This window comes from Wyeomyia smithii, chromosome 1 (assembly GCF_029784165.1).
Source record: "Wyeomyia smithii strain HCP4-BCI-WySm-NY-G18 chromosome 1, ASM2978416v1, whole genome shotgun sequence".
Lineage (NCBI taxonomy): Eukaryota > Metazoa > Arthropoda > Insecta > Diptera > Culicidae > Wyeomyia > Wyeomyia smithii.
Window position 1 is genome coordinate 10,505,505 of NC_073694.1, and position 16,452 is coordinate 10,521,956.

The 16,452-nt window shown below is 39.9% G+C and overlaps 3 protein-coding genes and 1 long non-coding RNA gene across 10 annotated transcripts in view; 2 read left to right on the forward strand and 2 right to left on the reverse strand.

The window, feature by feature from the left end:
• Window positions 1-53: 53 nt before the first annotated feature.
• On the reverse strand, window positions 54-1,151 carry LOC129719547 (uncharacterized). Of its 3 annotated transcripts, none has more exons than XR_008727223.1 (4): window positions 954-1,151; window positions 665-803; window positions 453-611; window positions 54-391 (listed from the first exon to the last, which is right to left on the reverse strand). It is a non-coding gene; the product is annotated as an uncharacterized LOC129719547 (long non-coding RNA). The 3 variants fall into 3 exon arrangements; XR_008727221.1 differs by having other exon boundaries at window positions 665-833; XR_008727222.1 differs by having other exon boundaries at window positions 453-844.
• Window positions 1,152-7,973: 6,822 nt separating this feature from the next.
• Window positions 7,974-9,247, forward strand: LOC129718941 (uncharacterized). Its single transcript, XM_055670187.1, has 3 exons — window positions 7,974-8,307; window positions 8,369-8,524; window positions 8,587-9,247. The coding sequence occupies exons 1-3, from the start codon at window positions 8,175-8,177 to the stop codon at window positions 8,829-8,831; spliced, it is 534 nt and encodes a 177-aa protein (XP_055526162.1). The 5' UTR covers window positions 7,974-8,174; the 3' UTR covers window positions 8,832-9,247.
• Window positions 9,248-9,398: 151 nt separating this feature from the next.
• On the forward strand, window positions 9,399-11,359 carry LOC129718942 (uncharacterized). The gene is made up of 3 exons (XM_055670188.1): window positions 9,399-9,647; window positions 9,710-9,865; window positions 9,928-11,359. The coding sequence occupies exons 1-3, from the start codon at window positions 9,524-9,526 to the stop codon at window positions 10,164-10,166; spliced, it is 519 nt and encodes a 172-aa protein (XP_055526163.1). The 5' UTR covers window positions 9,399-9,523; the 3' UTR covers window positions 10,167-11,359.
• Window positions 11,233-16,452, reverse strand: part of LOC129718938 (protein retinal degeneration B) — a 104,577-nt gene continuing 99,357 nt past the window's right edge. For all 5 annotated transcript variants that reach the window (XM_055670180.1, XM_055670183.1, XM_055670181.1 and 2 more), the window contains one exon: window positions 11,233-13,392. The gene's annotated coding sequence lies outside the window, so the exon portion shown is untranslated. The remainder of the gene's footprint in view (window positions 13,393-16,452) is intronic.

The window sequence follows — 16,452 nt, forward strand, 5'->3', positions numbered from 1 at the left end:
GGAACTAAAATTCTCAAAACCCATGTGCATAGAACCATTTTTTAATTCTGTAGTTTAATAACTGTCTTTTATCATATTTCAAAGCAATGTTTCAACCGCTTTATTTTAGTACGAATTTTGATCCACATCGGAAACTCTTAACTCTAACTTCAATCCAATTACGGTTCGAACTCCCGGCTCTTCTCGACTGGCTGATCACCACCCTGTGTAATCTTAAGTTTCGCATGTGCCACAGCCGGCGCTGGCTCAGCGGGAATAAAGTTGATTCCCGCATCATCATTATCGTCACCGGAGGAAACGGAGACACTCCGTTCGCCATCTGCAACAGCCTAAACGGAAGAAGCATCGTTTCGCACTGTTGGGATCAGTTTAAACTTTGGTCTTGGTTCGTCTGATTTACGAGAAAACAAAGAGCATGTAGTAACAGTTTGAAACTTGCAATAATTTCTTACTCTTTGTTTTTCTACGACTACGGTCATACATTGGTATTAGGTCGGGCTTTTTGCCCAGCAAAAACATCATCGACTGACGATGCTCCGAATCAGTGCCGGCATTGTATCGTCTAGTGAAAGTGTCTCGCAATGTCCTCCATCTTCTTCTTGCGTCCTCCGCTGAAATGTTTTTGTTTCCGAGAAACGTTGAATATTGAAGCGCTTTAACTTACTTTGTACACCCGATTTGATCCCATAGGGCAGCATGGCCCGCGCGCGAAGTTCTCTTAATAACAGAGTTGTGCCAGATTAACGGTCTTGCGCGAACTTTGGCAATTAATTTTTCATCCATCTGTTCAATAATAGCACCAGCTATTTTTAATTCAACAAAAATGGGAAAATCTGTTGAAATACTATTTAAATTTATCTAATTGAATCTATCGCCAATTTAAGATTAACTACAGATTCAAATGAAGTTCGCTCAGAAGGTTCAGTTCATCCGAATCTGATTGTGAAAATTACCTGCGTTCGTTTAGACGAATTCAGCGAGTTTTTCTTAAGTAATTTATCTTTTGGTAATTGATCATTGTTTTTGCGGCCACAAGCTGCGCTGTTAGGAATTTATACACTACGGGAACCTTTTCCTTCTTTGGTACGTCCGGTGCGCCTTTTATCCTACGACTTTGTTTACAGTTTTGGTGACCTAGTTGAACTGCAGTTCCTCCAAGTGAATTCACCCTCATTTACCCACCCGGCTCATGCCTTACCAAAATTGAAATATTTCGATGAAAAGGAATGTTCCGCGAAACATTTCAGCACTGTTGAGCGCGTTGAAACAGTGGACAGAAAATAAATCGTTCCAGAGATTAACCCGAATTTTGCATACTTAACTCACACGATTGTAAAATGCAAAAACTGTCGAACGTAGGAACTAACCAATAGACTTTTCCAATCGGGCATGTTTTGGGGCATTTTACACCGTGTATAGATACAAAAAAAATCGCACTCGCTGCGTTCTTAGACATAGAGGGAGCTTTTGATAATGTATCCCATCACTCAATGTTGAACGCAATGGGACACCATGGGTTTGATACATATACCTCAAAATGGATTGAAACCATGCTGAATAGTCATGAGATAACTGCAGTGTTGGGTATTTCTACCCTTACAAGGAACACAACTAAGGGATGCCCGCAAGGTGGAGTTCTATCGCCTTTGCTGTGGTCATTGGTTGTAGACCAGCTACTTAGAAACCTAACTGAGCTAGGTTTCGAAGTTGTCGGATTCGCCGATGCTGTTGTGATTCTTGTGAGGGGAAAATTCGACAGTACAGTATCGGAGAGAATGCAGTTAGCTCTAAACTATACTTTAGAATGGTGCAGACAAGAGGGGCTGACCATTAACCCCTCTAAAACAACCATTATTCCCTTCACCCGGAAAAGAAGGTACAACTTGGAGAGCCTGAAACCGAGCGAGACTACACTGCAGCTTTCCACTGAGACTAAACATCTTGGAGTAGTTTTAGATCAGAAACTCAGCTGGAATGCACATATTGAATATGTCATCGGTAAAGCTACGAGTGCCCTCTGGGCATGTAGCAAAGCTATTGGCAGAACATGGGGTCTAAGGCCAAGTATGATCTATTGGTTGTACCAGGCAATAATAAGACCAAGAATAACGTATGCCTCGCTAGTGTGGTGGCCTAAAACAAAAGAAAGGTCAACGCAGAACAAGCTTGGCAAGTTGCAAAGGCTAATTTGTAATGCAATTACAGGAGTAATGAAAAGTGCTCCGTCGAAAGCCTTAGATGCAATTCTGCATCTATTACCACTCCACCAGGTAGTACAACTAGAGGCGGGAAAAAGTGCATTGAGACTAACACGCCTTAAAAAAAGTACCTGATGGAGATCAGACAGGCCAGCTGGCAATCCTCAAACATTTTCAGCTGAGCAAACATATACCAGGTATCGAAGATTGGATGAATACAGAAGCAAACTTCGAAATACCTTTCAAAATCATAGAGACCGAACGGGAAGTTTGGGAACAAGGTGGCCCAAACATCCGACAAGGCTCTGTCGTCTTTTACACAGATGGCTCAAAAATGAATGATTCAACCGGAGCAGGTATAAATGGTCCTGGGATAAGTATCTCGATACCAATGGGCCGTTGGCCTACAGTGTTCCAGGCCGAAATATTTGCAATTTATGGATGTGCACAAGTCTGTTTGGCTAGGAATTACAGGCATGCTAACATATGCATTTTTTCTGATAGCCAAGCAGCACTTAAAGCACTAAAAGCCTTCACATGTACCTCTAAGCTAGTATGGGAGTGCATCCTTTCACTGAAACAACTGGCAGAAAGGAACCAAGTATGTTTATACTGGGTTCCTGGTCACTGCGGAGTGGAAGGCAATGAAAAAGCCGATACGTTAGCTAGACAGGGGTCATGTACCGATTTCATTGGCCCAGAACCGTTCTGTGGGGTGTCATCAAGCGCCTTGAAAGCAGAATTGAAAACCTGGGAACATAGGACAATACAAGAGAACTGGAGATGCTCAGTAGGGCTACGCCAGTCTAAACGCTTTATAAAACCAAGCGTCAAGAAAAGCCAGCAATTGCTTAGTTTAAATAAAAAGGGACTAAGGACAATTACCGGACTGTTTACAGGACACTGTCCAAGTAAGCATCACCTGAAACAAATTGGTCAGTCAGATGACGAAATTTGTCGTCTCTGCGGGTTCGAATGTGAAACCGCAGAACATTTGCTCTGCCACTGCAGTGCACTAATACAGCGCAGAATAAGAGCTTTTGGAAAAGGAACTTTGGAGCCTTTTGAGGTCTGGTCTGCGAATCCTAATGAGGTAATACATTTCATACGAAATACAGTGCCTAATTGGGAGAAAGGGTGCGATATGACAACGACGATCACTTCCATCAATAGTGATATGTCTGCCATGAGTACCGAGACTAAAGAAGAGGTATACCACAAACGATCAAAATAATGGTCGCAGTGGTCCAAATCTTACAAAGAAAAAAAAAACCCCGTTTAAGTCGGATAAAAAATGAGGCAAACAAAGCGCTGTCAAAATGCCTGCATTGATTTTCTTTCGCTGACTTGAAACTTAATTTATTCCTACGCGGATTGTGTTATTTCTTTAAGGGCAGTATCCTCAAAAAGACTATCTTTTTCGATTTGCTTAACCCCGGTAGAGTAAAGGAAGAGTCATTTATGAGGCAAACAACCTGAATTTAGTGTACGTGACAGAGCTTTCTTGGTATTTCTTACGCGTTCTGAATTAAATTTATTTTAGTGCATTCGATGTGGACGCTCACCAGCATCCCTACAACAACACTCAATAATAATTAGGTTGTTTAGTTTGCTTTTTTCAACGCGAAAACGTATGTGCCGATCAATGCCAAATGATTTGAAAATATGCAAAAAAATAATCGATCAATTTTAATTTGAATGAAACCATGCACTCTTGCTTGGCTCAGCAAACTAAGCATTCGTTACAGGTGGAAGATTTTTTCTGAAAAGTAATTTTCAAAAAGAACGTATCCATTTTAAAATAGGCTATATTCAACCCTATCCCCGCGGAGTGGATATCAGTTTTTCCTCTATTGTATTGAATTGCAGAAAACTGATGATGCTTTGTACAGGGCTCGTAACGGTTAGACAACGCAATAGTAGTGATTTTGATGACCAAAAAATCTACAATAGTTTCCAAATAAGTTATATATTTTAAAATAGTTACTTGTTTTTGGAAAGCAACCAAAAAGGTAATAAGAAGTCATTAAGTAGTGCGCGCTTTTTATGTTAATTACTACGTTTTTTCGTAAAAACCAGTGGTCAGGCGAGATGTTTTTCGCTCCGGTTTCTTGCTATTTTTTAGCATCACGTTCACAGTTGCTTCCGAACTATATTTTAACATCGTCTGAGCAAGCTTCACTATCGCCATTGCCTTATTCCAGTAATAAAAAATGATGGTTACTTGCTCAGACTTGCTCAGTAATTTGAGTGTCTTAGTTACTTGAATTAAAATATAGTGAGTCCAATTAAGGACTAAGTCACACGTTAATGTTATCAAATTTCTACCCCGGAATTTTCACCAGTAGAATTAAATTATTATTAAAATATTACTATTAAAATTTTTTAAAAATATTCAAGCACCTGGTGACGATGGGATCTTAAACAATTTAATAAAAGTTCTTTCAGACAAATTTTCAATATTTTTTTTTTCAAAATGCATATTTCAAACACTTCAGTTTTACAGCCGGATAAAAATCCAGCTGAGGTTTCAAGTTGTCGACCAATCAATTTGCTCTTTTTCAATTAGTAAATTGTTTAAAAAACGTATTTCAAAATAGTTAATTGATTACACTGATCGACAAAAGGGGAAAAAATTGCCTCAGAGCTCAAACTGAAATAAATTCAAGCCTGTAGTTTTTTCACAGTTCCTGTAAATTTTTGTGCCCCTAGACGTTTCGGAAGTGCCTTAAGTCTTATGAAAATTCAACAAAGTTTTCCCGCATATCAACGGAGGAAGACGAACTCGACGAACAAAAAGGACAGGAACTGGACAATTTGAAGTACCAATGACATTTTTCCATTGACCAAGTCGTTGATAGGTACGATTAGGGTTTCCGAATAAATTCATGGTGACATTTAATAGGAATAAACATTTTTTTAATAATAACACCTAGTACATTACTGAGTCAGCACAAAATAAAATTATAAAACAAAATAAATTCAGGAAAAACAAGGAGTTGGACCACTTTCAGGAAAAATGGACATATTTTCAAAATAAAAAAAAAAAACAAGTTCAGACCATTCTGGTGAGAGCAAAAGAAGTGAGTAAAGTTCAACACATCACTGGTATTTGTGATATCTCCAGTAAACAAAAATCAGTCTTCGATTGCTACTGATTATTTAGTTGCTTCCATCGATTTCTTTAAAGCAGATGTATTTCATGCAGTTGAAAATTACAGCGATGTGGATCTTGTGAAAACACATAAAAATAATAGTAAGGTCGATTTGTTGAAAACATCGGGAGGTGAGAGAAGTGAACCTCCTTTTGAAGATCGCTTGAAGACTTGGGCAATTTCAATATTTCACATGATGCCCTTCAAAATTTGCTGGTTTTATGTAAAGATATTGCAGGCCCTGATATAAACACATAATTTGGATGAAACACAATTTGGAGAGTACCCTGAAGAACTATGTTCCACAACTCACTCCACAGGAATATCTTCTAAAAAAAAAATGTTAATATTGATGGTTGACCACTCTTTAAAAGCAGTGCGCATTAAATGTGGCTATTTTGGTCAATATCCACAACATAAAAGCAATTGCACCTATTCCTGTAGCTATTTATTATGGCAGAGGTAAGTAGCAATCATTTGAAAAAATCACACCTGAACCAATTCGTACTGTCTCACAAAATGGAATTGATTCCTATTTAACCAAGTTGTAATTCGGAGTATACACGGACGCTACTACAGATGCGTTTTTTTTTTTTGAAAAACAAGCCTTGAGTCAGAATGTTACAAATACCTGTGGAAAAGTCATATGTCCTCTAGTCGAAAACATATACAAAGGTACGTCAAAATCAGGCACTCCGGGCGGAGGAACTCTAGCAAGCTCAGTCAGGAAATTTCACTGCGAGGTGTTTAAGGTTGAGACCATAGATCACATTTCGGATAGTATGGAAATTTTTGTTTTTTTTTTTTTTTTGCTGCTAAGAATCCCGGCTGTATCAGCTGTATAGCATGATTTCTGAGCATCATCTGTTTCATTCCTAGAGTCGTCAGCTCAGACAGTCTGTTATTTGAGAAATACGTGAACGTTAATTATAGTACTGGAGGACGTGTCTACAGATGTAAAGGTACGACGGTATTTAGATGCGCTGTGGTTCGATGGTTTTTGAGGTGGAGCGGAACCAGTTGCAGCGTTTTGCCAACTCCATCATATATCCATTACCGTTCATAAGGGTAACGGACAAATCGAATTTTTCCCATCAGGAACCGAACATCAACGGTGCCCTGTTTATGAGATTTTCTATCGCTGCGCACATGCTGGTGTTCGTACGCATTATGATAGCGTTTTGTGTATCCATCCTCAAGTGCATCCTGCTTTTGACGCTCCTGAATCTCAAACAGATCAGGTATTACTATATGGCGTTCGTATCTCGGAGGATTTTGATGTCTTTTTATTCAGCCTTCGCTTTGGACGTCATGATGGCGGATTGGTCACATTGACCATTATGGCCTCGTTTTTATACATATCGATTTACGTTCACAGAGCTTCAAAGGTGACTGACCGTCTCGATCTCTATCGCTTATCGAGCGTTGATCCTGTTCACGTTTCTGAGCGTTCTGTTCGTAGATCTGTTCAACAACCTCTAGTGGCGCTTCCCAAGATTGCTCATTGAACAGTTCCAATCTCATGGTACTGTTCACATCGAAGTCACGGTTGTCCCTGTGTGAGGGCTAAGACTGGCGTCTCTCTACGTTCAGGGTTGTCGCGCGAAACATAAGCAGGAAGAGATCTATGAATAATTTTTCATCTCAGAATATCCATGTCGCTGACCTGCAGAAGGCTAATCTCGGCTGTTTTTAGTTTATATCGTCTAATTATCATGGGTATATGGGAGCTATGTCGAATAATCGTAAACGAGGCCTTGTTGTTTTCATACGACAGAGTTTAAATGCTCAGGTGAAATTAGGCAAGAATCAATGTTTCAAAATTCAGAGCCTATTGCAGTATTGCTAGAAAATGTTGAGCCGTTGATCAGATATTCAACAAGTTTGAAGTAAATAACTTTTTCTATAAGCATCGTAGCGCTTTACGGTCTTCAGAAGTTTTTTCCCAGAAAAAAATCGTGCAAACATCTTGACTGGATATATTTTAAGAAGCCAACTGGACATCTCTGGATGATAAGTTTTTGATAAGTGGATTCTCCCACATGAAATTGTATGGAAACCTTGAAAAGTGGGCGCAAAACATAGTTCTACCAATCGATCTAAAAATTTACACAGTCGTGTTAGGAGCCATAAGGAACACGACTGTGTCCCATTCTAATGGTTACCTTTGGAGGTAGTGGTAATCAAGGCCAATAAGCCGTATGAATAAAGCCTGTATTACACTCTTTGACCAATGTTGTTGCCCGTTTTTGCCTCATGTAAAAATTGGAGAGTGACAAATAATTATCTTTGACAAAATTTTTATCTGTCAAAAAGTGACAAATTTTTGACGCTCGGTCAAAGTGTGTATTAGAGCCTGAAAAGCGTTTGCTTTACTCATCCCGTGCAAATCTTACGGGAGAAGCAGAGTAACTTCTTTTATTCATACGGCCTAATGTCTTGATTCCGCGCACAGTGCAGCGCAGTGCAGAAATTTTTTTTCCGGAACATTTAATGTTGTTGAAATCTTTCAACCTTGGCAGACAAAGAGAATAAAGGAGAGGTGAGGAGTAAGCTATACCGCGAAAACGAATTCGACATAAGTTTCCTCCTCACCTCTTTTTTATTCTCATTGCTTGACAGACCAGATCTGAAACTCAAAAGTGTAAACAAAGTTTTAAGACAAAATAAATTAATAAATTGTGCATCGTTGCAGCTGTCCGGCGAACTACAGAGATTAGTGATAGTGCAATATAATAAAATAAATTCTAAATAAAGTTCGGTAGACTTTCCCATTTATGTTGTTAAGTGAAACTCAAACCTTGAAGCTAGTATTGAACGGATGGATGGAAAACTAATTGCCAAAGTTCGTGCGAGACCACTACTCTGGCATGCTGCAAAGGGTATTAAAGGAACAACGTTCGCGCGTCACGCAGCCCTTTGGGATGAGGTGGCAGCCGAGTTGCGTGTACAAAGTAAGTTGAAGCGTTTTAATATTCAATGTTTGAATCATGCAAACCAGAAACAACATTTCAGAAGAGGACGCGAGAAGAAGATGGAGGACATTGCGAGACACTTTCACGAGACATTACAAAACCGGCACTGATTGGGAGCATCGTCAGTCGATGATGTTTCTGGTGCTCGAAAAGCCCAATATTAAACCACTACGTAAACGCCGTAGTGAAGTAAAGAGTAAGTGATTATTACAAGTTTTTAGTTGTTACTAAATGCTTTCCGTTTATCGCGTGAATCAGGCAAAAACAACCCAAAGCTAGAACTGATTCCATCAGTGCAGAATGATGCTCCCGTTGAAGCTCTCAAGGATGGCGAACGGAGTGTCCCTGTTTCATCGGGTGATGATGATGATTACGTGGTGAAACCGAAAATAAAGATCAACTTTATTCCCGCTGAGCCAGCGCCGGCTGTGGCACATGCCGAAATTGGGATTACACAGGGTGGTGATCAGTCAGTCGAGAAGAGCCAAGAATCTGAACCGTAATCGGATTAAAATCAGAGTTAAGAGTTTACGATGTTGATCGAAATGGATAATAAAATTAAGCAGTTAAAGCTTTACTATGAAATGTTAAAGGGTCGTTACTCTGACTCGTCTTGTATCAATTCGAGCCTGATCCAAATCCAAAGCTTTGAACCACGAAGGGCGATATTAGACTTCACTATTTATTGTGTTCTGATGACTCAATTATTCCCTATTATTGTATTGATATTCTATATTTTCTAACGTCCTTAGAGTCCTAGTTAAAATCTCCAATTGATTAGATTCCTCAATCAGCAGTATTTGCAAAGAAAAAATAATTAAATAAAAACCCTGAAATTCGAAAAAAGCTTCGTTACATTGGAAGATAGTGTAAGTCAAGTTTGAAAATATTTAAAAATAAAGCCATAGATCCTCTCATATTTTTTGTATTCCTACTACTGTCTCGAATGCGCTGCACAGAGCTGAAGTATTTCGTGAAACATTTCATATTGTCGAAATGTTTCACCTTTGGCAGGTAAGAAACAAGTGGGTATATTAGGGTCATGAGTTCACCATCCAGGGCTAAAGCTCAATATTTGTGTCAAAAATCTCAAAAGTGTAAACAAATTCGTAGAAGAAAAGTCGAGCCGTATTAATGGTGCAGCTATTTGGCCAATTACAGAGATTGGAGATAATTTGGAACCAGTATTGAACAGATGGATAAGGAATTGATTGCCAAAGTTCATGCAAGACCGCTAATCTGGTACGGTAAACAGGATTTTAGAGGAAACTCACGCAAGGCTCTTTGGGATGAAATCGCAACCGAGTTGGGTGTAGCAAGTAAGCTGAAGCGCTTTAATATTAAACGTTTTTCTGATGATGATATAAAAACTACTTTCCAGCGGAGGACGCAAGAACAAGATGGAGAACACTGCGAGACACTTTCACAAGACGATACAGAACCGGCACTCATTGGGAGCACCATCAGTCGATGGTATTTTTGCTACACGAAAAGCCCGACTTAAAATCGATATATAAACGCCGCAGAAAAGCAAATCGTAAGTAACTATTACCGAGTTCTAGTTGTTGCTAAATGCTTTCCGTTGTTTTCGTAAATCAGGCAAGCCCAGCTCCAACCTAGATCTCATCCCATCAGTACAAAATGATGCTTGTGTTGAAGATGGCGAACGAAGTGCCCCCGTTTCCTCGGGCGAAGATTGTAATGATGATGCAGTGGAACCAAAAATAAAGATTGACTTTATTCGCACTGCAACAGTGCCGGGTGCGGCACATGTCGAAATCAAGATTACACAGGGTGGTGACCAGTCAGTCGAAAAGAGCCGGGAATCTGAACCGTAATCGTATTGAAACTAGAGTTAAGAGTCTGTGGTTAAAAGCTTAGGATGAAGATCGACATTTGTATAGAGCAGTTAAAATTATGCTTTGAAATGTGATAAAAAGCAGTTTCATAAGTTTCAGAACTAAAAATTGAACCTTTTCTTGAATTAACTACGAGAAAGTTCTTGGTGACAAATTAGTGAGAAAAAAAAAATGCATTCAAAAGTACTGGAAATTGCTTTGAATCAGAACATTATCGTCCCAGAAATAAACCCAAAAGTAAAGATTTTCTTTCATGCACTTACCTTAGTATAAGCACGCGCTTATCAGCACACAGTTTTTTTATGTTTCTTTATTTCTTCAACAATTATTATATCGATACACTCTGTTTTGCTTCTCTGCCGAAGAATTACTAGAAAGTTGGTATAATAATTTTATCTTTTTTTTTTTTCATCAGAACTTGCATCCAAAAATAAAGGTTAGAACAGCCATTTTTATATCTTCACGCCAATAGATATTTTTCTTGCTTTTTTGTTAGTTCATCCTTATGCCAAATTAGAGTAATACTTTGAGGGTTGAGAAAATTTCACCTTTGTTTGCGCTACCCCTTTGAGGAGAAACAACATCACGATCTCTTTTTTTTCTGCTGCCACCACGCTTGCTTCGATTCGCGCCCCGATGACATTTGATTTAATTTTAATTTTGGTTTTCATTTTTCTTAGCATATATCCTAAAATATGTAGGTATGTATATAGGTTTATAACATCGAATTTTGCACTGCATCTGTTTTTTTGTTCTCTTTGTTGCAACTAATCTCGACATTGATTTTTAAACACTCTGAAATTCGTAACAACACGCCCTTACCCTTTTTCGGACGAATTCGAGCCTACGCGAAGAGGATTGTCCATTCTGCATAGTGGTTAAGTATGTGAGTGTGTGTGTGTTTGGTCTTAGGTGCTAGTGGATGCTCTTGCCAGTGTCATGATCATAATTCCTCGTATAGTTGCAGTCTCGCAGGTGTCGTTTGAGATTCCTAACAAATCACCACAAAATAACGGGATGAAAATATTCCTTTTTTTTGTTAACGAAAAACTTCAATCAGCGTTACAATAAATTCGATTTGTTCCATGATAATCTCGTGAGTATCAGAATAAATATCACCCAAAATTATGGACTAAGATTTGATCAAACACCGAAACAGAAAAAAAAACTACTACAAACTAAATGAGACTGCATCTTGTTACTACAGTGACATGCGTTCGTTTAGACGCACCATGTTTTTCATAGATTTTTCTTTCGAAACTATTTGGATTTTGAATGTCATCACTTTTTTTTATTTGTTATCATGAACTAAAACAAACAGCATCATTTCTTTAGAAAAATTGCACTCGATAGAATTAAAAAAGCGAAAAACTAAAAATAAGCTGATGCATTCGTTTAGACGCACCGTAAGTAAACGTAGTAAAAGCTTAAATTTTCTGAGTCATTCAATTGGCTAATAGTTTGTAGCTCCTCCCTTATTCCTAATAACTTCAAATACTATTCTGGGCATTGAATTGACAAGGTTATGTAGAGTATTTACAGAGATTTATTCCAGCATGTGCGTGAGCATGATTTAAGGTCGTTTACTGTGTTGAACTGGCATCCATTGGCGTAAACTCTTGCAGCCAATATACCCCAGAGGTTCTCGATCGGGTTGCAATCCGAATTAAATGTTGACCAATCAAGTACGGTCATGTCTTTTTCAGAAAACCAGGCCTTGGTTTGTCGGGAAACATGAATAGAAGCGTTGACTTGCTGAAATACAAAAGGTTTTTCCATATGATCTCCTAGTATGGAACCAAAACGTCTTCCAGAAGCTCGCAGTAGTTGCTAGAATGCATTTTGGTGGTGATCCAGCAGATAGTAATCTCTTCGTCATAGGAAAATCCTCCCCATGCCATGACCGTTTCTCCCCCAAAATTTCGCTTGGATCGAGTGACATTAAAATCCACCAAGTTGTGCCAGTATTGGCTGTAATAGGCCATTTCTCATCAGAAAAAAGATGGCCCTGACTCTTACAGTGAAAAAGACATGACCGTACTTGATTGGTCAACATGTGGTTCGGATTGCAACCCGATCGAGAACCTCTGGGGTATATTGGTTGCAAGAGTTTACGCCAATGGATGCCAGTTCAACACAGTAAACGACCTTAAATCATGCTCACGCACATGCTGGAATAAATCTCTGTAAATACTCTCCATAACCTTGTCAATTCAATGCCCAGAATAGTATTTGAAGTTATTAGGGATAAGGGAGGAGCTACAAACTATTAGCCAATTGAATGACTCAGAAAATTTAAACTTTTACTACGTTTACTTACGGTGCGTCTAAACGAATGCATCAGCTTATTTTAAATTCTTCGCTTTTTTAATTCTATCAAGTGCACTTTTTCTAAAGAAATGATGCTGTTTGTTGTAGTTCATGATAACAAATAAAAATAAGTGATGACATTCAAAATCCAAATAGTTTCGAAAGAAAAATCTATGAAAAACATGGTGCGTCTAAACGAACGCATGTCACTGTATCCAAATTCGTGTTAAGTGTGTCAGTGTCGGTAGCCTTCCATTTGTTTCTTACCCTAAACAATAACAAATATTTAGAATTTTTTGTATGGCTACTAACACGGTATTTATTGATTTGCTTTTTTCCCTCTTCTTTTTCTCTCATTTATGTTTCTACCATCGAAAACTAACATTTACTTTGCGTGAATAGTGGTTTACTACTTTTCTTTCTTTGTTTCTACAAAAGGTCATACTAACAGGTAGCCACATCTAATTGAATATTTAGCATGGTATCAAAACCCTCCCTCCTCGGTTAGGGATGTAAATTTTTTCTCGAACCAAGTAGATCCATTAATTTACATTCACTACGCTCCGCCGTTTCTCTCTCTCTCTCTCAATCCCTGCTTTCTATTCGCTTTTCCTTTTCTAATATTTAGGATATATCTTGGGTACATCTAGTACACATACAAACGGACACACACGTACACGTACGTAATGATTCAACAAATTGTTTGCATCTAATGCTTGCATGCAAGTTTTAACGAGATTATTTTTGTTTCCTTACTTATGCTTGCTTTGGATTTCCTTTTTTTGTTTGTTTGTTTTTTTAGTGTTTGCATTGAACGTTACTTCTCTTCACCTCTCTGAACTTGCTTCAGGTTCTTACGTTATTCGTAACAGACAGTCTTCTTTGAGCCAGGTACCTGTGTAGAAACAAGAGATGGTTTATTGAATGTTGTGAATTATTTTGTATTGCTCTTTTTTTTTAAATATTATTCATTACTGTAAGAATTCAACCCATACCAGAAAATACTTTTTTTCGATAGCTCAAGAATACCCTCCCCTTTGTGCAGACAATCGTTGAAAGTATATCAATCTTGTGGTTGGATTTAGTGGCCTTTCCGTCACTCTGCTTAGACTGACCGAGGCGCATGATAAAAGACGTACGTTCTATTGAACTTTGTAATGACTGTTTAGTCTTCAATCAAGAAGCGATTTTCCCGATTTTCGCGTTATGACAAATAAGCCACTCGAAATTATTCATGTTCACTTGCACCAGTGACCAGTGATAACACAGAGCAATCCTTTAAAGAAACGATCCTGCAGATCCTCTTCAATTAGCAGGCCCTGGTGAGTCGGCTAGCGAAACAAATGGAAAACATTCGAGGGAACGTGCAAAATATCAATCATAGTGTGCTCAGCCCCACAGTACACTTTAGTCATCCTTCCCAACGGCTCTAAGAAATTTACCTTCGAGAAGACTGTTGCCAAGTTAAAAACCAATTGCCGGTAGTCCGGTCTCCATCCTCGGTACCTCTGCCTTTAGAGGGCGAAAAACTGATTTTTGTGTGCTGGCTGTAGCCACCGAGACGTGGACATTCGAACGCGGCTGCTGTCAAACATAAACGAACATCACGCTCGGAAAGATTGAGGAGAAGTTTAAAAGTATGAAGATTTCGTTGATCGGCCGTCAAACCCCTCCCACGGCCAGTTTCCCTGCTACACAACCCTCTGTTCTAGTTCTCCTTAGCGCTATGGTACACGCCCCTCGATAAATATTTAGTTGCGTAAAAAGCTAATAGCACCCAATAATCGCAAAAAAAATCCGGGACTACTCCAGCTACCAGGAGACGTCAACCAACGGAGTTCCAGTTGTAAAGCAGCTGGACTCGGGCTCGGATATAACAATCATATTCAAGCAAAACGATCAACGTTAGGGCGCCAGGGACGTCTCCAACGGACTCAAACAGCTTACCATACATGGCCAGACCTGAATCGACTCGAACTGGGCTGCTCCCATCGTGTTTGTCCGCAAACCGCGAGCCCCCTTCAGCTCCCGGAGAACATATGCGACCAGATGGTGAATTGGACAATGTTAACCCACATTGACCTCTCGGATGCCTACCTGAAATTAGAGCTCAACGACAAAAGCAGGCACTTCGTCACCACCAACACTTACAAAGGGCTGTATCGTTTCAACTGGCTTTCTCCCGGTGTTAAGTGCGTACCCGTTGGTTTTCACCAGATTGCAGACGCCAGGCTCAGTATGATCTCCCACGCACACCTCTGGACTTTGACGACAACCTTGTTGGTGGTCGCATTGCTGAGGTACATAATCAGAACTTGAACTGTGTCCTGCAGCGCCTCCAAGAGTACGGATTCTTCAGACAAGGTGAAGACAATCGAAAACATGCCTTCATCTCACAAAAACGAACACCAAGGCGACGCTCGAATCGTGGCCGATCCAAGAGAACACACTTTCTCCTAATGATGGATTCATACTCCAAATAGTCGAGACTCCAAAATCGGAATTTGATAGATCTTCGGGAGATTCGGTATGCCGGTATGCAGGCTACTTCCAAAGGGTTCGGCGAGCAAAATGAGTTCATGAATCTCGAAACAGCACCGTCCCACACCTAAAGCAAAGGGCAAGCGGAACGTTGCGTTAATACCTTTACACTACCATGCGAGGGGAAAGAGGCTGGACGTGTGGCTCCCAAGACGACAATTGCTACTCCGTTCACACAGTCATGAACTGTGAAAACAGTTTGGCGAAAATGAAAAACCTAATCACGTTGAGGCAAGTATACCACTGGATATCTTGCTAGTAGCGTGGGAATCTTTAACCATCGGAGAATTCTACTGTTAGTGCCCAACCCTGGACAGAACTACCTTCAAAGGAACTCGAGCGAACTGCAGCCATAGGCGTAGCCAGAGGGGTGCAGGGTTTTTGACATTGGTGCAGAATTTTGTTTTCAATAACTCTAATAACACAAACGACATCTTTAGAGTGATAAGGAAGGTAGTAGGTTACTAAGTCTGAAGGAGAAGACAAGAAGCACTATAACACGGAGCAGGTTACTTCTCAATGAATAGCACTGCAAAATGGTGAAAAAAAAAACAGAAATGTGCAAACAGCAAAAACGTCCGGACAATGCCACAATAGGTCAAACAACTACTGATCGCAGTGGGGTTCACACAAAAAAAAAGCTTTGGCAGGATGTAGTTGATATAGCGGCTGTGCGAACGGGTGTCCAGCTTACGGAGAAGTAGACGTACCTTCGCCGCATTATTCAGCTGGCCTGCATCGTTCTCGAAGAGGTTAGCGGTTAAACCAGCGTTCGAACGTAACTCCGTTTTCTTCGTCGAAGACAAACTCGGTGTTGTTCGATGAGAGGGACTCCAAAATCTGTTGATATTGAGGCTGCTGCTGCTGGGCCGCCATCTGCTGAAAAATTTGGGCTGCTGATCAACTCTATCTTCAGCCATGTTCGTGGATTCCTGAGATCCTCGTCGCCAGAAAGGTTTAAATCCAAAGGTTTAAATGAACTCAAGAGTTTTTACTAAAGAACATTTATTTATATTCGAGGTTGGACGAAGAATCAGATTTTCAAGCCGGCCGACGACCCAGAGCGACAAGATGCCGAAGAAGAAGTACCAAAGGATGCTGAAGAGGCTGAATAAGATGATCGATTTTTTTTTTTGATGGACAACGAGAGCTATCTCACCCTGGATGGCAACGACTGGCAAGGCACTTGCCCCACGAGGGAAGTGAGTTCCGAGGTGAAGTTCATTTCACACACCAAGTTTCCCAAGCAGGTGCTGACAATCTGACTGACAATCAGCGAGAAGGGGATGTCAAAGCCGCTCTTCATTCGCTCCGGACTAGCTGTGAATGGGGGAATTTATAGTACGCTATGCCTGCCGGAAGTTGCATCGTTCATCAAGAAATACCATAATCAACACCATTCTGGCCGGATCTG